Below are 26,239 nucleotides of genomic sequence, written 5' to 3' on the forward strand. Positions count from 1 at the left end.
ATAGCTTGTTCATATTTCTTTTGCAAGAGGCAGATAGGCAAGCGAAAGCGCACAGAAACCGCGAAATAAACAAAAAGCACTCTTGTACACGCCGCAGGTCACTGCGGGCTTGCACGCGACCTTGACCACGGCCGCTCAATGGAGGTGCACTTGCGCCTCCATTGAGCGTAATTGAGCGGCCGTGCTTTGACGCGAACACGCGTGCACACTGGGTAGTCTTCGCTGCTATGCCGCTAGGTGGCGACTCTTTTCGATCTCGAGGTCAATATGACCCAACCGAACCGTGACTCCATGGTTGGAAAAAGAGCTTTCTTGCGTGGAACGATTCGACACTTCGAACGTGTGCGGCACTAAAATGACGGCATTTTTGAACATCTACAGGCACGAAACGATAATTCAGACTGCAACGACTTTTAGACATTAACTCGTGTTTCTGATACTTTTCGGTGATGCCGGCAAAGGAAATGCAGCAGATAATGCAATGATCCTTGTGTTTGCAGGGACAAACAAAAGCCGCAGTTGCAAGATTACGAAATGTATTTATTGTTCTATAAAATCATACGATCAGAAACGCGATCGTTACTTGCGTCCTGCCTTAGCTTTGTGTGTGGATACGATAAAAAGAGATAGAAATTTCTTAAATACATGATTGCGTGATCACTTTTATAAGAGTTGTAAAAGAGCACTGCAATGGTTAAAAGTCGGCGTGGGAAGCTTGACACGTTTCCGGCCCATTTACCACAGTGCAAGTATATAAAACCAGGACGTAATGAGTGCCACGTTCAGTGGATGGAGCCGCTCCGCAGTATAATGTTCAAATCATGGGTCGGTCACAAGTAATAGTACGCGCACTGAGCCCAGTCTTCTTTCATAACACCTTGATCTGACAAAAAAAAAAAAAAGCGAGTTGTGATTGAACGGATGTCCCATTGATGGCATCATATCTTCGCTCATCCTCCCGACTGCATAGAGGTGACGTGTGTTGTGTCTCGTTTGTAGACAAGAGAGGGTCGCACATCACACCTGACTGCAGCGTCTGACGGGGTAAATGAGCAGTTAGGTCTCCCAACTGGTAATAGGTACTACGTGTCTTCAACTGCGGCAATACAAACTGTGTTGAATGCATCCCATCGATGACCGTTACCAGAAAATACGTTTGTCCTCGGGCAAGCATTTCGGAAGCCTGGTCGACAACCTTGCGTGCTTTACAATCGGCCCAACATGAGCTGATGCCGAGAAACAAACGGAGCTCAGAAGAGTCGCTGTGGCTCGCGACAGGGTGGCTCTGTCTAGAGAATCGGGGCACGAAAGTGGCGGTGTCACAGTTCCTTGAGGCTGCTGACGATAGCGACGAGCGACTTGGCGGCGTCCGAGGGCCCTAGGCTCCGCGCCAGCAGCCGGGCCTCCTGGATGTAGTATCCCAGCATGACTTGCGCCCGTTCTAGTGCGTCGCCGGACAGCACTTCGGACTGGAGCTGAGAGCGATGATTGCGCCACGTCCGGGAAGGATGAAAAAGAAAGAAAGAGAGAAAGATGGTTAAAGTTTTGTTGTTGTTGTAGTTTCAGCTGGACATTTACGTGGCGAAAAGATGGAGTAACGGGGAGGGGGGGGGGGGGGGGAGATTGCTGATTGGTATGATAACGTACGAAAGGACGCCTCCACGGGAATAAAGGAATAAGTTCAGCTTTTTTTCTCCCCTTGACTGATCCTTTACGTCACCGAGAGCTTAGGAATGAAGCTAAACAAGGCTATACGGCAAAGCCTTTATCGGTCTTGGTCTGAGGCAAAGGTACGGCAAAGCACCAGTAGGAACTATGATATATTTTTTTTAATTGTGCAAGGAAATGAAAGTTTAGGTTTATTATTGATTTAGATGTCACGTAATTTTAATTTATCCCAAAGAAAGGAGAAAACTACAATTTACAGGTAGGGGCCGACTTACGACCTCTTATTGGCACGTGCGAACCACTATATATCTTTATTTTAGCTACGATGAAAACTAATGAGCACTGACAGCTCCGAGTGAGGATACAAAATAACTAACAGGCATCATCGAGAAAATGTGCGGCTCCTATTTTGACGCCGAGTGTTTAACAAGGGACATACCGTTTGTCAAACCTATACAATTGTTTAATTTATTTTCTACATATTGCAGTCTCAATGAAACCAAGCAGGTGGGCATATTTCTGCAAGCATCGAATAGCATTACAACAAGAATATCACGCTTTTGCGCTAAACACAATCGAACACAGTCAATTAGTGATGGCGACCGCGAGAATAAGGAATATTTACGATGATACAATCTGTTTGAAACGAGATCAGCCTGAACTAGTCTTTCCAAGATACGCGCATTCCGGTTTAAGAAAGACGACACGTGGACAAACCACGCGGTGCCTTAGGCTGCATATGTACTGTGCCCTCTACTGGTTCGTGCGAGCGAGCCGCGTGATTTGACAATGCAGAGTCACGTAGCTGGTGGTATGCGGCCCATAACTGTGACTACAGCCGTAGTGCGGATTTACCTCGCCGGTTTATATTGCTGAATATGCAGCGGAGCGCATGTGTCGGTGACTGACAGCCAAGCACTCGCCTGCGCTGTTCATGTCCGCCGATCCTGTAGTGGGCACCGTACGATAAGATTCTTCCTGCTGTACCAGTGTAACGAGGTACTATATCGGTGCGGCCTTTTTCCTCTGCAGCATTGCTAGCAGTATTAAAAGAAGTGTTGCTAGCAGTGTAAATCGAGCAGCGCGTTTTATCTTATATAACTATTCCCGTCACGCCAGTGTAACTTCTATGAAAAACACTCTTATCTAACCAGAATTTTCTTTTCGCCACAAATGTTTTTGTTTGTGTCTTTTCTATAAAATTTATCCATAATGCTTTACTAAAAACCCTATTTTTTCTCGCCCATCATATATTTAATCTCGTTGCGATCATAACTTTAAAGTTAGTGCGCAATTCTCCAGAACTAAAATGTACAATGAATCTTTCATTTCTAAAATTAGCACCGACTGGAGCACCCTTCCTCTCGCCATCGTAGACATTGAAATGTTCAAGCAAACCGTATCTTCTGCCGTCCTGTGAATGTATTACTTATTCCTGTATTGTTTTGCATCAAGCAATTGCCACTAATTTTTGTAATACCTTCGGGTCTGGAAAGCATGTGAAATAAATAAATAAATAAATAAATAAATAAATAAATAAATAAATAAATAAATAAATAAATAAATAAATAAATAAATAAATAAATAAATAAATAAATAAAACTTAACCTGGTTAGGTGCTCAAGAAACTAAGAATGGTACTCACCGAGGATTTTCGGAAAATTGAGCCACTGGCATTTTTTTACCTTTTTTTTTCTTACAGATAATAGCATGCGTGTCTACGGTATAATTCTGAAAAACATTTAAAGCTTATTGAGTCTTGGGCAGTTACCACGTGACCGCTGACAGGGAGTGTTGACGCCCGAGGACTAGTGACGAGGAGGAAGGCGAGCTCGTGTCTCTGAACAAGTCGAGGACCAGCTCTCTGCTCCGAACCCACAGCGTACCATCATGGAGCGCCTGTCTCAAGGAGCACCATTGCGGCCAAAAGCCAACGGAGCACACTCCATGCCTATTCACAAGTTGGCTGAAGAAAACTAGGAGGTACGGAATATATAGGCCGGCAGCGATCGCTGCTACGGTCTTTCATGAAAATGCATATTTTTTCTATTTCTTTATTCCGTGTGAGATAGGATTGATTGCGCTCAGAATGGTGTACTGTTACTACGTCGCCATCAGTAAATACGAGAACAGAGAAATTTCCGGGCTGTAGTCCGGCCCTGCATGGTAGATAAATGAGCCTTAGGACCTCTTAAGTTGTCTACGTTCGTGAGTATAAGCTTGTTTACGACGAAGCTTGTATCCGGTTGCGCTGTTCGTGAAAGTTGATGACTATGAAACAATGCTGATGGAGGTTCAACTCTTTCCGCGCACCAACCTTTGAAAATTGAAGGTTCTTCATTCCAGGCTCCTTCAGGCGGGCAAGCAGTTGCGGGTGCGTCTCCATATGCAAAACTACTGGAAGACTAGTGACGTCGTAGTTGAATCCAGAGGAGTAAGGCGTATCCAGGAACTGCCTTGTTTCGTGGTAGGTCTGCGCATGCAGCACAAGAAGGCAAGCGTAAATTGCGACGAGAAAACACGTAGATTCATATATGAACGAAAAAAAGCGGGGATGGCGCTTTTGTGGTATTCTTTCGTTTCTAGCCTTATTTAATTTAGCAAATCTTGGCGCGCGTATTTCCTTTACTTTAGAGAAGAAAGAACACGCAACTATAACCACTTACCCTACATGCTTAGCATTCATATCTGCCAAGGTATATGAAATTCCTTGAGACTATTCCTTTGACCGATAAGGAAGTTTAATTAATCAGTATTCAAGAAAGCACAGCACAGTGGTCGTACACGGTAATTAAAACATTTTGTAGGTTCTTTGGATTATGTCCGAGTATTCTTCATTACATACATATTCATAAGATTTAAAACATGTGTCGACATGTGCCAAACAAAGCGCGACAAATTATTTTGGAACATTGTTCGAGATACGCTTTGGTTTTGGATAACATAAAAGACCTGTGGACAGTGCTGTCCCCGATATACTCAATTGCCCTAAAACGACAAGAATCCAGCATTATACAAATGTTAGTGCAAAGAATGGTTTGATTTATGGGGTTCAACGTCCCAAAGCGACTCAGGATATGAACGACGCCGTAGTGGAGGACTACAAAAATTTCGCCAACCAGGGGTCCTCAACCCGCAATGACATCGCACAGCACAAGGGCGCCTTGCTTATCGCCTCCTTCGAAAAGCGGCCGCCGCGGCCAGGATTAGACCTTGAGGATGACGAAACGCGTAACTCCAGTTAGCAACTGACTTTATTGCTAATACCTTAATTTGGTCCTCTATAGTATCTTACAGTATCCCCTTCATGGATCACTGCCTTGTCGTGACGGAGGGGATTGCGAAACGCGATGAAGTCGTGAGCTCTGCTGTGTAGGGCTACCCAAGACCGACAGGTCACGGCAGAGAGTTCTGACAAAATGTGATCCACTGGAGAAGGTAATGGCAACCCACTCCAGTATTTTCTGCCAAGAAAACCCTATGGCCAGTCACAATAGCATTAATGATATGGCGCCGGAAGATGAGCCCCCCAGGTTGGAAGGCGTCCTACATGTTACTGGGGATGAACAAAGGGCGATTCCTAGTAGCTCCAGGACGAATGAAGCGGCTGGGCTAAAGCCAAAAGGACGCTCAGTTGTGGATGTGTCGGGAAGCGACCGGAAAGTCCGATGTTGCAAGGAGATATATCATATAGCAACATGGAATGCAAGATCTACGACGCAAGGTAAACTGGATGTCGTCAAGCGAGAAATGGACAGATTGAACATTGATATCTTGGGTATCAGCGAACTCAAGTGGACTGGAATGGGAGAATTCAATTCCGGCAACCATTATGTCTTTTATTGTGGGCACGAATCCAGGAGAAGGAATGGGGTCGCTCTCATAGTAAACAGAAGAATGGGCAAAACAGTGCTAGGGTACAACCCCAAAAACGACCGAATGATTTCACTTCGGATCCAAGGTCACCCTTTCAACATTACAGTTATCCAAGTCTATGCACCAACCACTACTGCTGAAGAATCTGATGTTGAGAGATTTTATGCTGACCTGCAATGCCTTTTAGACCGCACTTCATCATCAGGCGTCCTTTTTCTCATAGGAGACTGGAATGCTAAGGTAGGCAGTGAAGTAAAATCCGGAATTAGAGGCAAGTTCGGTCCTGGCGAGTCAAATGAAGCTGGGCAGAGGCTAGTAGAGTTTTGTCAAGAAAACAACCTGGCCATAGCGAATACTCATTTTCAACAGCACAAGAGGCGCCTGTACACATGGATTACACCGAACGGTCTGTACAGGAATCATATTGATTATATCCTTTGCTGGCAGAGATGAAGAAGCGCTATACAATCAGTAAAAACAAGGCCTGGGGCCGATTGTGGCACCGATCATCAGGTTCTTGTTGCCAAATTTAAGCTTCGATTGAGGAAAACGCAGAAAACTAGGAGGCCTTTCAGGTATTATCTGGATCAAATTCCATCAGAATATGCTGTGGAGGTGAGGAATCTATTCCAAGAATTAGATCTAGAAGACAGAGAGCCTGAAGAGATGTTGATGTTCGTGATATAATACAAGAAGTTGCTACTAAGGTAGTTCCAAAGCAAAATAAATGCAAGAAAGCAAACTGGTTATCTGAAGAGGCTTTGCAAATAGCTGAGGAAAGGAGGATGGCAAAAGTTATGTGGTAAAGAGAAAGATACAAGGTTCTCAATGCGGATTTTCAGAACATAGCAAGAAGAAATAAGAATGCCTTCCTGAACATACAGGGCCAAACTGTTGAGGACAACAGCCAATTGAGGAACACAAGAGCTCTGTATAAGACAATGAAAGATATCAAAGGAAGCTTATGTGCTAAGATGGGCGTAATAAAGGACCAACGAGGCAGGGATCTCACTGAAGCCTCAGATATAAAGAAGAGGTGGCAGGAATACACAGAAGAACTGTACAAGAAGGACCCGGATGTGCAAACCCAACATAAGATGGTTGTGATTACTGATCTGGAGCCGGGCGTCCTGAAAAGTGAAGTTGAATGGGCCTTAGCCAGCCTTGCTAAGAACAAAGCTAACGGAACTGATGGCATTCCAGCTCAGTTGCTTCAAAACCTCAACCATGACGACGCTGTTAACGTTATGTATACATTATGTCAGCAAATTTGGACAACCCTGCAGTGGCCACAGGATAGGAGGAGGTCATTTTACATCCCCATCCCAAAGAAAGGCAGTGCCAAAGATTGTTCCAACTACCGCACGATTGCGCTTATTTCGCATACTAGCAAGGTGATGTTGAAAATCCTTCAAGGTAGGCTGCAGCAGTATGTGGATCCGGAGCTTCCGGATGTGCAAGCTGGGTTTCGCAAGGGCAGAGGAACTAGAGACCAGATTGCCAACCTTCGCTGGATCATGGAAAAAGCAAGAGAGTTCCAGAAACCCATGTACTTCTGCTGTATTGATTATGCAAAAGCGTTTGACTGCGTAGATCACAGCAGATTGTGGCAAGCTCTCCAAGAGATGGGAGTTCCAATTCACCTCATCTGTCTCCTCAGGAACATGTATGAAGGGCAAGAGGCCACAGTCAGAACTGGGCATGGTCTTACTGATTGGTTTCCGATTGAGAAAGGAGTGAGACAAGGCTGCATACTGTCGCCCTGCCTATTTAACCTATATGCTTAGCGCACCATGAGGAAGGCCGGTCTGGACGACTCTTCAGCTGGAGTGAAGATTGCTAGAAAACGTATCAACAACATTAGATATGCGGATGATAAAACTTTAATGGCAGAAAGTGAAGTGGAACTAAAGGGACTTTAGATGCGCCTACAAGAAGAGAGTGAGAAGTTTGGGCTTAAACTGAACACTAAAAAGACAAAGATCATGGCGTCTTGCCCTATCAAGTACTGGAGCATCAAGGGACCAGTAGTGGAAGCCGTGACAGATTTTCTCTTCTTGGGCTCCAAGATTACCCCGGAAGGTGACTGCAGCCATGAAATTAGGAGACGCCTGCTTTTGGAAAAGAGAGCCATGGCTAGCCTTGACCACCAGTAAAGAGCAGAGACCTCAGACTGCCAACCAAGATACCTATAGCTCGTGCTATGGTCTTTCCAGTTGTGATGTATGGATGCGAGAGTTGGACTGTGAAGAAGGCTCACCGCCGAGAAATTGACGCGGTTGAATTGCGGTGTTGGCGGAGACTCTTGAGAGTGCCTTGGACTGCCAGAAGATTAAATCAGTCGATATAGTCGATCATAAACCCTGACTGCTCATTGGAGGGTCAAATTCTAAAGTTAAAGCTTAGCTACTTTGGTCATCTGATGAGAAGAGAGGAGTCGCTGGAGAAAGCTTTGATGTTGGGAAAGGTTGAGGGTTACCGGAGAAGGGGTAGGCCGCGAACACGATGGTTATATGGCATCCTCGAGGCGCTGCAGATGAAGTTATGTGATGTTAGGAAGATAGTGACAGACCGGAAAGCGTGGCGTGATATGGTCCATAGGGTCACGAAGAGTCGGACACGACTGAACGACTGAACTGAACTGATAGTATCTTACACATATCCTTAAGTGTACAGTTGTAAGCTATCACACTATATGAGAGAACACCTGGCATAACATCAAACCTCGCTTAATTAAAACGAACTAAAGTGTTTCCGTGCCCTGTAGGCACAGCGTGTCTTAGCACGGAAGGCTGAATTCCGATCTCACCCTCCCATATCAAGGTGAAGCTCGCGTTAGTAGCGCGAGACACCTCGGTCATGTGACTCATGTCACGTGGTCGCGTGACGTCCTACAAACCTACGACTATAGCCAAGCCATGTCAGCTGCCAGTTACCACCTGTCAGAGCCATGCTAGTGATTTTTCGCTCACAGCGCCGATGCCAGTTTTTTTCGAGGAGGGTTTCCAATCGCTATCGCGTTAAAACGTATGTTCACGTACATACAGACCGGAATATTTTACTGCTATGAGCAGCGGGTGTTTTAGAGCTAATCTCTAAGGCGCCCGTTCGTGGATTGAGCTGCGTCGGTCTCGGCGGTGGCTCAACCGGCGGAACGAACGGGGAGCATAGCAGATGATGAAAGAGAGCGGACGCGGAGCGCAGCGGAGGATGAAAGTACAATGGGTACCCCTTTCATAATAATTCGTTAAGTTGGCTTTCCCCTTTGCGCAGTGCCTCAAACATGACGTCACCTGCAGCCAAGAAATCAGGGATAAACTGCTTAAATCGCATGTTACTTCTTCACAGATGCATTTAGTGCTGATGAGGGGACTGTGCGAGCATCTCCTGCGACACAAATCAAACGAGTTATGGCCATAAAGAAAAGCTTCAAAAAATTGCTGCCCCGCCATTAGTGGGGAATGCAACATAGAGGTGAAGGCGACTTAACACTTACGAAAGGGCCCGTAGCGGATAGAGCACAAGTACGACAAGGAAGAGGAATACATAGACCCACTAGTGACTCAAGAAAGAGGGTTGCAACAAAACCGCGATGAGGAGAGTGGTAGAGGACGATACGGCGAAGTTAGGCGAGAGCGGTAGAGGATGCTACGGCGAAGCTAGGCGAGAGCGGAAAGAGGCAAGTTAAAAAATGTGGGAAGGATGATGGTAAATAGGGCGAGAGTAGTCATTGGATAAGTTTCAGCTTCTCGAGGCGAAAGTAGCGGCTTCGCAGCGAAGGCCGCATCGAAAGGAAGCCGAGGTAAAACCTGCCGTCAGCAGGCACTTGGTCCGTATGCGATTGTCTATTGTTCCCATGCCTCAATGGTGGCGCTCAATTCTACATTGACGAACATCGTAACAGACAACAATTTTGTATATAGTTCTTTACCCGTAAAATGTATTCATTGGATTTAGTATATTTCAGCAGAATAAACTGCATTGAACGCAGAGAAAACTAGCTACCATTTATACTCTTTTTTTTTCTTTCTGAAATAGAGGCGTCCGAAGCTTCCTGTTCTCCAAGTTTACAATATTTTTTAACGAAAGAAACAATTTAGTATCGTCAACACTCTATGGAGGCACTTCGCATTCCTCAGAAATGCCGTCTAAATTATTCAGGCATCTGCTTCCATGTTAACATGTTTCAAGTTGTTCTTAAATAATCCTGCAGGAGAGGCATGTGCATAAAAATGCGCATAAACACTAGTGTCCTTATGTAGAATGTTTTTAATGAATATTCATGTTCGTGTACTGTATACACTACCAGTACAGAACATTAAAATAAGAATGTCACATTTAACCGCCAATAAATGGCCTTGCCTTTCTGTTCTCTTTGAAGCTCATGCAAATTTTTTAAAAATCCGTACTACATACGTCGATCATTTTCATACTGCCGCAAACCATTCAAATCTTCATTCGTTCTTTTTTCGACAGCAGCCGGCATACAGCCTTATCACTCTGATTCTGGCACGCGAATACATTCTGTATTCTTTGTTTGCTCATGCTCGTTGTCGCGAGACGCATCTTTATCAGTTCCTTTGTCGCGAAAGATGCGCCGAGGTATGCCTCGAAGATTCCGGCCACTCTCGTGTGTTTCTGCATTATTCGAGGTTGTGCTAGCCACCGTTTGCGGTTTTATCTAGATGTTTCTTCGCCGCCTTTTAATTGAGCGTTGGTGCGTGCGACGGGCATTCGTAATTCGACGACCAGCGAGCACGACTGTCGCTATCACCGCCACCGATTGCTTAGGTCTTTTGTGGGCGCAGTCCAGCCCAATAAAGAGTTGATTCCACTGAATATCAAGCCTCCTCATCTGTTGACAATGACATTGTCACCATTGCGTGACGATATACAAGACCTTGGACTAGTCTGTGCAGAGCGGAGTGTGAAAATACCTAATTTTGCTTTTTTAGATTAGAACTATAGGAGGTATTAAAGAAAGAATCACGGGGACACTTAAGCTTCGCTTTTTAGGGCATGACGCGATAGCGTAAGCAACCAGCCGACATATAAAGCACCGCTTTAACCAAGCCGCATAAATGTGCCTGTGCAGCCAGGACGTAAGGCGCCTGCCCGCAAGAGCACTGGGAAGTTAATTCTTCTTTCTATTCCAAATAGCAACCCCGAGTAGGCAGCTCCTCCAAACTTTCTGATATCAAGTGGTATCATTAAGTCACACAAACCGTTCAATAATCAATGCCTGACCATGCCAGCCGCCATCCCAGCTGACAGCCCCATGTCCGTGATTTGTCACTCATAACGCCGAGGCTATCGGCGGATTTCCTGAATGACAGAAGCTTTAACGCAATTACGTTAGAATCCATCTGCCAGGTTTGCGAAATCTTATAACAAAGATTAATAATTAAAAATTGTCCAAAATACCTGAGTGTACTCACTGACATTTGCTGCGTGCATTTCGAAGATTCCTCTCGTAATGCTTCCAGTTATTTGCTACCAAAGCTGGCAACAGCAACAGTGCACGCACGTGTGGGGCTATATCCTCACCTGAAAGGCGAGGGCGACGTGTTTGCCCAGCTGGTAGACCTGGTCCTGGAGATCCTTCTGGTGTCCAGCGACCATGGCCGCCGCCCTGTACGCAGAGGCCAGCAGGCTGCACGTCTTCAGGTGAGTCTTGGCCTCCCACCACATGGCGTCCACAAGGGAAACATCGCTCAAGTCACTCTCAAAGTACGACCGCACGTAGTCCTCGACGGCCTTACCGAACACGTCCAGCATCTGCAATATACAAGCGTCACGTCATTTCCTCTCTTCTGACCCGGAACGTCGCACGCTTGGCAACATAAGTTCTTGGCGGAGTTTGTACAATGACTAGAAAAAGACAGAAGTACACTGAGGTTCTGTTGAATGGGTCCTTTAATGCTATTGCGTATTTGCGAGTAAAGCACATGTTTTTCTGCTATGGGGCCCAATTATTTTCTAAGCTGGTGTGTCTCCTTATCATCGCAGCCAACATGGTTGCGCGAGATGGCGTATGTGATGCGAGTCATCGCAAAGAAATAGCACGCTAAAAAAGTGCATCAACTAAACCGAGCTCAGAATATGATGTAGGTTGTACTGTTCTCACTGCCCTAGACTGCACTAACCTAACCTGCTTCTTCTTGCTGTTGGCGAGCTTCTGCGACTACTCTTTTTGTTTTCAAAGCCAAAAGAGCCACATCGATACAAGTGCATGTATAAATACTGAAACCGTTCCCTCTTAATCATGAAAGCGAAATCCTCAGTAGAATTGGTCATATGCTGGAAAGCATGCGAGATGCATTTTAAGGTTAGGGGACAAAATTTAGACGCCAAAAAAAGCTCCTAAAGTCAGGAAGCACGACAGAGAAATAACAAAAATTAAACTATAAAACTATAGAGTATAAAATATAGAATGAGAGCGACTTTGGTGATGTAGTAGCTTTGCTCTTCATCTAATGGTGTCGACCCGTTGTCATGACTTCGTGGTCACAACTTCATGATGTCATGACTTCGCACGAGCGTGGCACGTGCAAGGCATAATAAGATAAATTAGTTTGGTTTGGTTTGGTTTGGTTTGGGGGGTTTAACGTCCCAAAGCGACTCAGGCTATGAGAGACGCCGTAGTCACCTGGGGTTCTTTAACGTGCACTGACATCGCACAGCACACGGGCGCCTCGCTTTTCGCCTCCATTGAAAAGCAGCCGCCGAGGCCGGGATTTGATCCCGCGTCCTTGGAAACAGTAGTCGAGCGCCTTAAACGTCATGTGAATAGGTCGACACCATTGGTTGAAGGGTTACGTTGGTTGAAGGGACACTACTGGTTCATCAGAAGCCCCACTATACCCACTGCAGGACATGCACAACCGCCGTCGATCACCCCCGTTTCCTTTTCCAGCACCGGCCACGTTATCTCTGAAGCTTCCAATCTCATACCAAAATCTTTCACCACCATCTCTTCTATGTGGTAGCTACAATATCTCCTACGCTTTCCGTCCCTTGACATCTCAGCATAGACTAAAAAAAAAAAAAAAAAAAAAGAAAGCATCCGTTAGGTGATTCGCAAAGTATGCCGTTCATACTCTCTATACAATTTTCTTCTTGCTTTCAGCTAGGACACCATTAACTCGCTTAACTCGATCGGTTTTGTTCCCTTACCTACATGGATTTCACACCTATTCAACCCTCGCTGTGCGGATGCGTAGTCACTACCTGCTCAAGGTGGATGAGAGCTCAGTGAAGTGAGAAGGTAATGAAGAAATAAGTAATGCTCGAGAACAAGTTGGCAAGCATCACTGATCAGGAGATTTCATCTGGTAAAAAGGAGAAAGAGATAAGGATGCATTTTAGTCACGCTCCGCAGGGCTCTGGGCATGTCGCAGTTGTTTTTATCGCTGTTGAATGTCTGCGACGGATAATGTGATTCATAAAAATTCGACTGGGAAAAGTCTTGCGGTTTTTAGTTCGAAAGCGTAATTTCACGGGTACCGCTAACTATTGGGGCTTCATCATTAAGAAGGGATGATCGGAATCCAACTTTCTAGGTGCCTTGGACCCCCATTTAGAAACGCCGTCAATAGACCATACAGGCTCATTCACAACGTCATTAAAGCCGTGAATGCTTTTTTTTTTTCAACTTTCGTAATATCCCGGCTTCTTTTCGATAGAGGCGAAAAAAAGGGCCCCGTGTGCTGTGCGACGTCAGTGCACATTAAATAACCCCAGGTGGTCGAAATTTCCGGAGTCCTCCACTACGGCGTCTCTCATAGTCTGAGTCACTTTTAGGACGTTAAACCCCCAAAACCAAACCAAACCAATCCAAACCAATATACACCATAGTCCTGCTCATGACAGTGCCTCTGGATGGCGAAACAACAGCGAACACGTCATCTTCGCCCACCATCTACCACAATAAACTGTGCCACTACTGTATAATAATCATGCAGAGGAGCAGCGCAAGAAACAAGGTCACAAGAACACACTGAAAAACAGGACTAGCGCTAGCCCTGTTTTTCACTGCGTTCTTGTATCCTCGTTTCTTGCGCTGCTCCTCTGCATGACGCCTCACCGACTGGCCCTCACGAAAGTATTAATCGTTACTGTATAGTGCTTTCTCGCGATATATTATTTTCAGCAACGCTAAAACATCTGCATTGCTTTTCTTCATCCGTGTTGAATACCTGCGGCAATCGCAGCTCAAGTTCCCTAGGATCCCCGCCGGGGTGGCGCAGGGATTACGGCGCTCGACTACTGTTCCCAATGACGCGGGATCGAATCCCGGCCTAGGCGGCCACTTTTAGATGGAGGCGAAAAGCTAGGCGCCCGTGTGCTGTGGGATGTCAATGCACGTTAAAGAACCCCAGGTGGTCGAAATTTTCGGAGTCCTCCATTACGGCGTCTCTGATAGCCTGAGTCGCTTTGGGACATTAAACCCCACAAACCAAACCAGGTTCCCTAGGCTTCTTCGATCTCAAGGTTTATCGCCTAGTTTTTTCGGCTCGTATGCATTCATCCTTGAAAGAAGCACTACACTTATTGCCCTGGTAATGCTGAAATGCTACCTGCGCCTGCAAAAAAACCAGAAAAAAATGTTTCAAATTCTTGCAGCAACCACGTTATTCTGATTATGTGTAGCATATCGCATTAGGAAAGTGCCTTTCGAAAATATTTCCAGGATAAAGGAAGAAAACGCGCAGCTCGGCCCTCGCTGATTACACAGGGACAGGTGAAAGCCTTAATTCCAGCGCATTCTGGTGAGGAAAATAGCTCATTTGCAAGCACTTCGCCCCATTGCAACACTGAATAATAAAGTAGCGCTCGAAATTGAAATACAAGCTCCCTTCGTGACACCAGCACTAATAAACAGCTCTGCCGCAGTGTTGACTATAGGTTGACTGTTGGTTTCGGCTTTCAGTCACCCTAAAAGGCAAATTCACCTCATAAGTGCATTTCACCAGCATTGGTGGCAAATATTTGCTGGAAAAATAATGAGAAAAAAAAAAAAAAACGTGCCCGAAAACCAAGTAACTGAGAACTCAGGCCGCACTCAGTCAACAGACTTCACTCATAAGGAGATCTTGTACAGAGCCCCTACATAATTTAGTGGGCACTCAAAGGTGGCGCTGAGAAGCCGCGTCGACACTGCGTTAAAGCTGTGACAAAGAGGCAGGAAATATGCAAACAGCAACTATGTGGATTCCGCACACGGTCTGCGCACCACGGGAATGCCAATGTCCGTGGTGGTCTGGAACGCCTTGGCGAAGAAGAAGTCGCCGGCGAGCACGGTCATCTTGTTTCCGGTCTGGACGTCGTCCAGCACGAGCGGGTCCAGGCGGTCCCTTTCGGTGACGGTCACGTTGCGCGCCGACGCGTGGATGGTCTGCGCCGCGTGGAACTCCTCGGTGGCGTTCACCACCAGCTGCTGCCGACGCAGCACCACGTCCAGCGGGTCGGCGTTGCGCTCGGCCATGCCGCACGCCTTGATGAACAGCGACACCAGCAGGCCACGCGTCTGGATGTTGGCGCTCTGCTGGAACAGCAGCTGCCTGCGCCAAGACGAGGAATAAAGGAAAACATCAAAGATCGCCCGAAATGAGCTTAGGTTTATGAAAGGCGCTTTAGGGTGCTTCGTTTTCCATACGTGCTTTCAAAACATAAGTTTAGAATGCGGTTGTTGCACCGCTGTGTCGCCATCATTTTCATACTGTTTTTTTTTTATTCCACATGTTTGCCACTGGGTATAGGGAGAAAAGGAGGGGAGATGTGTGAGAAGGTTGGAAGAAGAAGTGTAGACTGGCAACGCTTAAGAATTCGCAAAAGTTGCCGACAAATGTTCCCAGTTCACATGCAATAGACGCATTCATGGTCCCACTGCATGCCTTCTTGCTTAGGAATCACGCTGTATCACAGAAGGGGTAGCTGGACAAGTCCGAAACAAATGTTTCACATCACAAACTTCCTTTGAAGCACCACAATGGGAACATTTGTCAGTCCCTTGCAACCGTTTGTCGCGCCCAAGGAGGTTTTAAACCTCCTTGGTCGCGCCACTGCATGATGACGCTCGCAAAAGGTCATAGCCGCTCCTTCCCGCTCCTGCGCGTGTTCACTGGCGCAAAGCTTGTTTGTCGGAGTGCCTCGCATATATAGCACGCATACTTATACCGCGTTGCGCAATTGTACAAATTCCCCTTTTAAGTAGGTGATCTCGATGCTTTTTGTGAGTGCATGCACCGCCCAGAAGGTGGCGCTAGGGTCTGTAGAGGGCGCTGCTCATCGGTTCCATAAGAGTTCCAGTGACTTTAGTTCCATGCCTTGGCATGGTGGTGTAAGGCTGTAATCTTTGTTCCGAGTGCATTTGTTCTTTGAATTTGCTATTCGCGCTTCGAATGCCTATTATACCGGAACACAGTTCCACACGGGGTTTTTGCTTTGTGGAGCAAGAGTTATGAGGCTAAACGCGACACAACATGTGCAAATTATCGCTCACTTTGTAGTATCGAAATATATCAAGAAGCATATATTACCGATCTATTTCATCATGTCTACCAGACATGAAAAGATCGACCATGCTGAAACGCATTTTAGGATATGCAAGAGTACAAAATGACGTCCGCGTCTTGCCCCATCCCGCGATATTATTCATCAGTGTTATAAACGCGCAGGAAATTGGCCGCATGGACATCTCGGCGACCACTCAGCCTATTCGAGTAACAACCGCTCACTGCACATACTGTTTTGCTTCATGATCAAGGAAGTTCTGCAGCCCGGCGCCGTGTAACCTGTTCACGCGGTATTGTTATTAAGAATTCCTTGCCTTCGTCGCAACATTTTCTTTTCTTTTAGTACCATTCTTCTAGCCCTTTCGTTCTGTTTTGTTTAATGGTCAAGCCAATAGATCTGATTATTTGCGTGTGAAAAAGGTCTTGCCATGTAATTGTAGGAGATGACACTCATCGTTACTGGCATCTGAGAATTTTAGGTATGCAGACGATTACCTGGTGCTACTAAAGAACAACCAGGTTTGACCTTCCTCAACAAGGTGGAACTTTGCTTTAAACATCTTCTGACAGCATAGGAAAAGCCTGGGTTTTACTCATGAGCTCCCGTTTGACAATAGTATACAGTTTTTAGACGTTATACTAATATTTAAAAAAAAATGCACCTGCTGGATGTACAACCCGCGGTCCAAAAAAGAACTGCTGCAGTACGACTTATCCCACTCCAAACCATCAAGAGGGCAATAGGAAACCTGTGTCCTTTTAGGTCCTAAACAAGTCCTGGAACCACAAGATGGAAGATAGCTTCTCTAAGCAGATTGAGATATATCTGGAGCAAGTTATAGCGTATAGTGAGACCTTTCTGCAGAAAGTAAAAAGGCGGAAGAGAACACATCAAAAGATAAATGAAGTGACAACGAATGTCAGACATCCCGAATAAAGGGGCGAACAAGCATAAAGTTCCGGTTGTTTTCTCAGCCACACCTGAAACTTGCTAAACTGTGCTTATTGAATGCAAAAGAAACAAATTTTGGATGCAGGAAGCGCCATGCCAACCCGTATGTGAAGTATGCCAGCGGGGTTGCGTATACGAACTGCCTCTTTCATGTGGCAAAGTGCACATTTGGCAAACGAGCAAATGTGTAACGGCAGCATCAATAAACAAACAATCCCGGTCTACATCTGCCACAACACTGTAAAACTTGCAAATGTCAACCGGTCAACGGTATTAGGCAGACATCGCTACACTCGGGTACGCGAACTGCTGGAAATCTTTTACATCAGAAAAAAAAAAGCTGATATGTGTATCAGTGACGCTACTAAGTGCCTGAAGCAAAAAGAACTTTCCTTGGCCACACGTGTGTGAGATGATGACTTGTGATATGACGAGATGTGTGTATGACCGAAAGATTTCTGAAATGTATATATGTGCGCACGTTCTTTCTGAATAAACAGTTGTGAGTTAGCGGCTTTTGGTCCCTTACGTGCTGCGCTAAAAGAGATTCAGCCTTGAAAACATTAACCAACTAGACCAGGAACAAACGTTGCTAAACAAACCGTACAACGACCGCTGACCCGGCCGGTGTTACTAGCCAACCAGTTGTAAAACTGTTTGCCAAGAACATATGCTTCCCGGCGGACACGACTCTGTCAGTGACTAATTGCCGTAACCCTCGGCTGACGCATACGCAGTGTACGTGGGCGCTATAAAACGCACTCACAACACATGGTTAAACCAGCATCAAACCTCATAAACCGGCAACCGTCCGTACAAACACCTCAACCAAGGCCAAAGTGCTGGTCATTGTAGTAGCCACCATGGACCCTCGTACTAAAACAGCCCTAAGAGACGAATAACTCCGTCCAAATTTTCCGAAAAAAATTCTGGGCGCCCAGCTGCCGCACGCATACTGCGAGATCGCACTCTCGAACATGCCGCCAGCATTGCGAGGATCCAGGCCACGCACGACACTCCGGAAACGAGGACTTCGAACAATAACCCGAGGCTTAAGCAACCGCGGAATCGCCCGCCTAGTATGTTGAATCACAAACGTTTACCGCGAGCTGAGGCGCGTATACCCGGCTCCCGACCTTCGCAGAGCGGGATGGGATACCGTCCCATTCTCAGTCCTTCTCGACTGTATCTGATAACTAAAGGAGAATACGACCCCGTATGCCTGCGCTGCGATGACGGGGTATGTCTATTTGGGAGCTAACAATGATTAAAAAACTGATTCACTTTTCAGCTTGTTCTATAATCAGCCAGCGGCCTCATAAAACTTCCAGATTTAACCTTCCTCAACAAGCTGGAACGAAGGCTACGAAGGATACGGTTACGAAGGCAGCGGGATTGTCAGTCTGCTTATTCTGATATTGCCCCTAAATGGCGCAAGAATCTAGCACAAATACACAGGAAACGTACCGAGCGTGCTCAGGAAACTGCTCAAGACACTGAGAATCGTCGTGAAACGGATACCGAAGCGAACAGGAACAAACGTTTGGTAGAAACTCCAGGATAATGGGTTGCGCGACTGCAAGCATGGAAAGGTTTGGTTTGGTTTGTGGGGTTTAACGTCTCAAAGCGACTCAGGCTATGAGAGACGCCGTAGTGGAGGACTCCGGAAATTTCGACCACCTGGGGTTCTTTAACGTGCACTGACATCGCACAGCACACGGGCAGCAAGCATGGAAAGGTACCTTTCCATGCTTATTCCTGCAAGCATGGATAGGTGTAGCAGGGAAAAGGAGTGCTGCGCACCTACTTCGCGTTTGATTAACTATGGAAATCGGCCGCATCTTTTTTTCGAAATTCCAAGTAGAAATATTTTAAAAGTGTAACAACCGCAAATCGAAACCGAAACTGGCTTCAAGGCCAGAAACGACGTTTTTCTTGATGAAGCGGTGTCACGAAATCGGCGCACATTTTTATCAAGCTGGCACGGCGCGGGCCTCGCGCCGTGCCTGCTTGATAAAAATGTGCGCCGATTTCGTGACAAGCGGTGATGTCAAATACAGTATTGGAAAAAAACACACACGCACATTGAATGGCGAAAAGGAAGTCAGGAAATCATGGAGCAGTACATAAAATCCCTATGATGTCATAATATATGCCTAAACATTTCATGATCACCCGGGGAGCGGGCAGTAACATAGGTTGTTGTTGTTGTTGTTGTTGTTATTAACTATTTTTCCACCGATTTAGGAGGCCCCCTACTCCCCGCCCCCGGCACGCAGGCCTATGAGACGGAGGCCGGGGCCTCCGCGACTAAAGACAGGCGAAGCGACAGTGTTTCTTCGCGGCTTCAGCCGCCAGGCGGATAGCTTGCTGCTGGTTGGCGGGGGACTCGCTCCGCAGTAGCAGTTCCCAGGCTTCTCTACTATTTATGTTTTCCTTGGCGCCAGGGTACTGTTTGTGACGTCACAAACACAGTGCTGCCAGCAGTAATCCTCTGAACTGAGGCCACGAGAACCACAGATTTTGAAATCGAGTTGCGCGTGAATGAATCATCGAACGGCACCCAAATGTGGTAGAATGCGTCACGGTGGAGAGGAAAATCTGCAGTCAAAATTTCACGAGAATACGCCAATGTCGAAAAACCTCCGGAGTTGCTCTTTAGTACAGATCGCGCCAGACGCAGTTGAAAGCATTATTGTCATCTGAAAGAACACAAGGAAACTCGTATTCATCAAAGCCAGAACAAATGATATACGAAAATTCTTAAGAGTTGGATGCGGCATTTTTTAAAATGAATTCGAATGGTGCTTCCGAAAAAGAAAAAAAAAAGTTCTTGAGAGCAAAGTTTACATGAATTGCAAAGGTGTGTTTTGGGAATCTGCGGAACGACTGAAACTTGCAGATGTGGCAGTAATTAAGTTACTGTAATGAAATTACTGTTTTATTGCGGAAGCAATACTATGACAGCCAAAGCGAGACCCCGGGTGGTCGCAGCTACGCCGTGAAGAGACGTGAAAAGGCGTATCTACGGTCTCCTCATAAAAAAAATCAGCCTGCCATGACATTTGAATTCACGTTACCACTACCCACGGGCAGGAGCTGTCAACTCGGGTCGCTCCTTTCCTACGGGAGGGTGATATCAGAATCAGCCTGCCAGAACCGTTTGCATTCTCGTTACCCCTACGACATAGAGTTTGTTACTCTTACCTAGAGGGAAAGCTGTGCTGCCGTCTATGGGAGTTTACATGGAGTTACCAGACGGCCAGTTCAGCCACCATGGGCGCTCAAAGCATCATGGGCCGGTGAGCTACCGAGTGCAGAACTACAACTTTTGGCCAAAACTGATGCAAAGATAAACGTTGTTCTACCGTAAATAATGTCCTAAGATTGAATATTGTGACTATAAATTGCAAAAAGAGAGAGAAACAGCATGCCAGTGTGATATTTATCCAATATAAGCGAGGGCTCTTTCTCCTGTTGGCTTAGTTTTGAGCAGCACAAATACCAATACTTCGCACTTAATAAGCAAAGTTTGAAATAAAAAAAACGTTATGAAAATATTTATGGTTGTGCAATCACTTAAGGAAGTTTTTAGTGGCACTTCGGGAAACAGAAACCATTTATTGGCGACGTCTGCTTTTGCGCCTTCGCTACTATGGCTTTCGTAGTCTATGTACGCGCCTTCAAATGATGATGATGACGAAAAAGAAACATCGCAGGAACGCCACTCCACGTACCCGAGAAAAACCGACTGCCCCGCAACAAGTAGCACACCGGCCCACAATTCTTAGCGCGCCCATGGTGGCTGAAGGGCAGCGCCCTCAGCTTTCCCTCTAGGTAGTGTAAGGAAACTCTATGCCCTACGACACGCAAGAGGCACGTCCATACGGCTTGTTTGAACCGTGACTTTATATGTGGGCTGGTAGCTTACGCTCTCGCGTCATACCCCCAATAGTGTAGCACTTTACACTGATAGGGCATGATAGGGGAATAATGTGTCAGGCAAAGGAAGCTTCCGCCGTTGCTTTCGCGATTCAACTAGGGTGAACCAGAGCTAAGCCACAACTAATTTTTAATTACTTTTGCAGCAAACTGTAAATTAATGAATTAGTTTTCTGATCCGGTAGTATAGAAATGTAATTAATTATATCAGGGCAGCAATTTCGGCGCAAAATTAATCATTTCTTTTTGAAATTGCTCTGACTAAATTGCAGCCCTGCTCTTTTGATAGACAATATACGTACTGGTGCCCTCAAAATAAAATGGAGCAGGGACCTGTGCTAGAAGTTTTCTCCTCCGTTTGGGCTGCTGATGAGGCGAACACCAAAACGTCCGGATGTCCCATACGCACCCAAGTTATACACGTGCGCATCCGCTCGCAGGACGCGCCGCGAAACAAATTTTTCTTTGTTCGTGTGCTCCGTTTTATTTTGGGGGCACTAGTGCACTTCATACGGTGCCTCGAAGGACGCCTAGAAAACTTGAGCCAGCGTATGGATCGGCAAAAAGAGTAGAACTGTACGTGTGAGGCCTCTGCGTAGCCGCAACTAATTCCCAAGCAGAAGGGACAGATGGTGCAAGGCGGGAGATTTCAAAACTAGCTGAAAGAGCGCAGTGACATTCTCTAATGCGTCGGCCTGGGCATAGTATATGTCTGGTTACACACACCGACTCGGGGCGAAATTGAGGCAGCCGGAAATGTCCATGCCGTAAGCATTACTGAGCGTAAGGCGCGGTGTTCGATTCCTGGGGCCACGGAAGCAATAAATAACCTGCTTTTTGGGCTTCAGACGATGGAGACTCGAGCTAGCCAGGCGACCGGGTTCGCGTCTCGTTTCTGTTGTGAGCGTAACGAAAGTGATGGGAGTTCGAGCATGCTTCTGTTTTTGTTATTTTGTTTCTGTTGTCTTATCTTCGAAACATCACGTATTGTTGGAAAAAGCGGAAAAATAAATGATCTGGGATGGAATTCTGGAGAGAGGTCATTGTTGCTGTTTTGTTTACTAGGTTTACTTAGTTTTTGTATGCATAGATACTAGAAAGTAGTTTAAGAGTAACTGAATTACTCTGCAGAAGAAGCCAATTTAATGTCATTATTTTTTGGAAACAGTAATTAGGAATGCAATTTCATTCCTTTTCAAAAATAATTTTGCCATGTATGCAGACTGCAACAATGTAAGTACGAAAAGAAATTGAACAAAACAGTCTTTGGTATCACCTCCCAGTTATCCCAGAACGTTGTTGTTGCTAACGGTATTTGCATTGTTGTTGCTAATCGTGCAATTTGAGAAGCAGAAATCGATAGGCTACATAAATTGCCAGATCAGATGCGCAGTGTCTGAGCTTACCGCCTATATACGGCTGTTGCCAATGGCAGACATTGTTTTTATATCAGTTTCATGAATAAACCAGCCTTTCCACAGACATTTTGTCTCATTGTGTTTTTTATCTACTGTTCATTCGGCATATCTGCAATTTGTTGTGGTGGGTCTCCAATGCATAATTCAGCGCCTTGCCCTGCCGCTTGTTTCATCTTTCAGTATAGTGTGTGTAGCGGCTTGTGTTTAGGGCGCCAGTAACATGCACAATTTGTGAAGTTTGCAGCCCAATACGGTTTTCTTCTGGGCCACACTGTGTGGATAGTATACTGCACCCACGGTGCTGTAAATGTTCTTAAGATTTCGGTCCCACTCTTTATCATATCATATGGTCCCAAATATGATATGGTATTATGAAATTCCCACATATGATATCGGGGACTTTCAGAAATACTAAGGGATGCCTGCTACACAGATTAAGTCAAAACCTTTAGCTGTGAACTTTTGAGAAAGGGTGCACATTTGTTCGGGAAACATTTGCAAGCTTCTGATCCCAACTGTGGGCACATTAACCCGGGACACTTATCAACCACCTTTATGCTTATAATCTCGATACATACTAAGCATTCAGCCCTTATTAATTTGAGAATCTCACTACCAACAGTAAATGCTTCGTTTTCAGGCTGTTTATTTTGGCCTAGGTTGGATTTGCTTTCGAACCCACCGTTGTAATTTACGCCTACGGAAGACGCGCAGCAAGAAGCGGCATACATAAGAAGGGGGCACAGAAAAGAACACGCACCCGCTCTTTGTGCGCGCCATTTGTCGCTGCTTCAGCCTTCGCTAAGCACACAAAAATCTCTGCGTTATCCATGGTGAGGAAAATGGTAGCTGGCTATTTCACTGACGCAATTCAAGGCTGAACCTCTATGGGAACTTCGCAAGTCAGTGACTGGGCTGCCGATTTTCTGCATCTAGTGTGGATTCTGGAATGCTTAAGACGTACGCCCAGTTGCAACTCTATATATATGCTAACTCAGAAACACTGAGTAGTATAAGCCAACGTGCCGCAAACCTGACGAGGGAACAAAAAACGTTTGCACTGCGTCAGCAACGGAGCGTAGAATTAAGCGCGCGCTTGTGCATATGCCCTGGACGTTTATCGCCTTTTGAGGCGCTGAACTGATGTCTACATAACATAGCGTCCGCATTATACGCTCCCGGCAGTGACGGAGGTGTGGCCGCGATACGGTCCGCGAGCAGCCGCCACGCCCGCTGGCGAACATCTGTCGCTGCCTTCCGACCGGACGAAATTTCATCCGGGTCGCTGTGGATTGCCGACGTGCTCTGCTCGTGTTTCTGAGCGCTGCCCGCACCCCCGCACTTGCTTGTTTCCTCGGTTGTCGGCTCATGGCGGCGAAAGCCGGGCAGCGAATGTTGCTGAGTTGCCACCCGAACACTATCATTCTTGTGGACTTCTCGCACTTTAGGAATCTAAAATATGGGCTACGCCATATTGAGTCACTTTTTGTGGTTGCCGGAACGCTGACGCCGTCAGGTCAGGCGCTGTTACACCTCTCGCAGTGAATTGGTGGGTGGCAAATATACGAGTATGCTGTGCGACATCAAGCGTGTATGTTCGCTGCTGATTGTTGGGTTGAAGCACGAAATTAATTGACTTGTTGCCTACTGATTGGCCGAATATAATGAGAAGCCAGTCGCTCAGCTGAGGCCTTTTTTTGTTCTCGGTTGATCATGTGATGCCCGTGCAATTAATTCATTTCTAAGCTGCGTAAATTATAAGCACTGCACCCTCTGAGCACATTCCTTGCAGTTATCTGTACGCACGCAAAAAAAAAATAAAAAAAAATAAAAAAAAAAACAACGAACGACTTATCTCTCTCTCACTTTAACTCAATGTGCACATGCCTGTGATCGCGCACTTGCTATATGCAGCCTGTTTCAATGAACGGTTTCAAAAATGCTGATTAGACAGTTCGGAATCGAAAAAAAAAAAATCAGGAACGAACTCAGTCACTACAGGCGTGATTCAGTAGTGATGATTCGTTCCTGACCGGCCTCAAACTAAGGCGACTGTCCCACCTTCCGGGCCTAACCCCCGAAGAGCGGGATAGTCACTCTGTTGGACAAATAAAAGTTCTCTCTCTCCCTCTCTGGCACGATTAACTACACAAGATCGTCTAATTACATAAGCAGTTAACTGAAAGTCAGTTAACCGTATACTTATCTCAGTTGGGCGTTTAGTACCAATGAGCAGTTCGAAGACAGGGAGAAGGCGATGCAAAGTCAGTTTTGAAGCGAAGAAAAACTTATTCTAAATCCCTGCAGCAAAGTAAAATATGGCGCTTTTTTTTTTTTTTTTTTTTGCGCCACAAAAGCGGTAACTAAGCGCGTTAGATGCTCGGGATGCTCGAGAGAAACGACACGTCCGCTGATGATGTGTTGGTTTGCTATGAGCACGACACCTAATTCGAACTGTATGTGATCTTAAAGAAAAAAAAAATCTTGCGCCCCGACGTCATTTACGAGGGACGTTCATAAGGTTCGCGTTATTGCCATGAGTGAACACAGATAAAGAAATGAGACTTGAGTGCGAGTTTACATTTCATGTGCACATTCTCCTCCCAAGCGCATGCACACTCGCCGCCAGTGGACGAGCTGGTGCAGACCGTTGACGTAGACTTGCATATACTTGTGATTGTTCAGAATGATCTGCATATAAGAAAATAATTCTTCGCCTTGCCGCAAATCTTTCCCGCGCTGTGTGCTGTTCCTGAGAGGGAAGAGGAAGCGATCTGGTACGACATCGGGTGAGCTTGGGGGATGGGATGGGGAAACTGGGAGATGGAAATTTCTTATAAGAACTACGAAACTGTCATATAAAAGGAGGGGGGAGTAGCATGACTACACTTACAGGGATCGTAGACGATAAAATGGCAGGTCTATACAGAAGATGTAACAGCACAAAATGCATCAAAATTATTAATGAGGACAGCTCCTCTTGATACCACGTTTCAAAGTCTATTATGTAAAAGCAGGACTGAGAATTCTAGAAAGTTAGTAATGGGATTTGTACATGCACTATGAATCAGAAAAATGCGTTGATTATATATATATATATATATATATATATATATATGACGCTGCTAAGAGCGCCGTTTTTTGGCGATATCGACATGGCATGAAAATGACAGAACAGAAATATGTAGTCCCAAAAAGGCACGCGACGCCGAAGCTGTAACATGAAACTGCCACTAGATGTGATTACATATCGTGATTACAGGTCAGGGGCGTTCCCGATGTGTAATCACATCTTGTTCGCGCCGTTGCAGTTTCATGTTACTGCTTCGCCACGTGCCTTCTCCTTTCTTGCTTGCATCGTACCCCTTGTGACACGAATATAACAGCGCAGCAAACTGCTTGTGGAGTAGGTATGCTCCGCAGGTCAAATAGTTCCAGCAGTCCTACACTATAGTGTTATTAACAATGCACTTAGTGCGTTTAGATTATTCTCTGATCTAATCTGCACTTCTTACACGTTTTTCACCTAACCTACCTAAATCACTTTACTGCCTCGACAGAACTCTGCTGAGCCTACTTACCTAACGGGCGCTTGCAAACACTCGCGGCGGCCCTATTTCTTTCGACACGATTTGTTAACTACAAAAGCTAGGATGCTGTTACTCCCCCGTATTCTCGGGCAGTACGTTGAGCGTTGTCAACTAAACAGCACGCGTGAAACTGCGGCATCGTACTGTTCAGCCCGTGTGTTAAAGAAAAGCAAACTGCGTGTATTCGGAGCACTTGTGAGCTTAGCGACTGACGGCAAACTAATTGAAGAGAGCTAAGACTTGAGCTGCGACACCGTTCGCACTTCATATTAGTCC

At 45.9% G+C, this 26,239-nt stretch overlaps 1 protein-coding gene across 2 annotated transcripts in view; it reads right to left on the bottom strand.

Moving 5' to 3' along the window:
• Positions 1-523: 523 nt before the first annotated feature.
• LOC146186970 (all trans-polyprenyl-diphosphate synthase PDSS2-like) overlaps positions 524-26,239 on the bottom strand; it is a 50,703-nt gene continuing 24,987 nt past the window's right edge. For both annotated transcript variants that reach the window (XM_084607527.1, XM_084607529.1), the window contains 4 exons: positions 14,780-15,107; positions 11,092-11,322; positions 3,986-4,141; positions 524-1,475 (listed from right to left, as the gene is read on the bottom strand). In XM_084607527.1, the coding sequence (XP_084463653.1) occupies positions 1,320-1,475; positions 3,986-4,141; positions 11,092-11,322; positions 14,780-15,107 (871 nt within the window). In that variant the 3' untranslated portion in view covers positions 524-1,319. The remainder of the gene's footprint in view (positions 1,476-3,985; positions 4,142-11,091; positions 11,323-14,779; positions 15,108-26,239) is intronic.

The sequence above is a fragment of the Amblyomma maculatum genome, chromosome 6 (genome assembly GCF_055883805.1).
Source record: "Amblyomma maculatum isolate TAMU_Amacu chromosome 6, ASM5588380v1, whole genome shotgun sequence".
NCBI lineage: Eukaryota > Metazoa > Arthropoda > Arachnida > Ixodida > Ixodidae > Amblyomma > Amblyomma maculatum.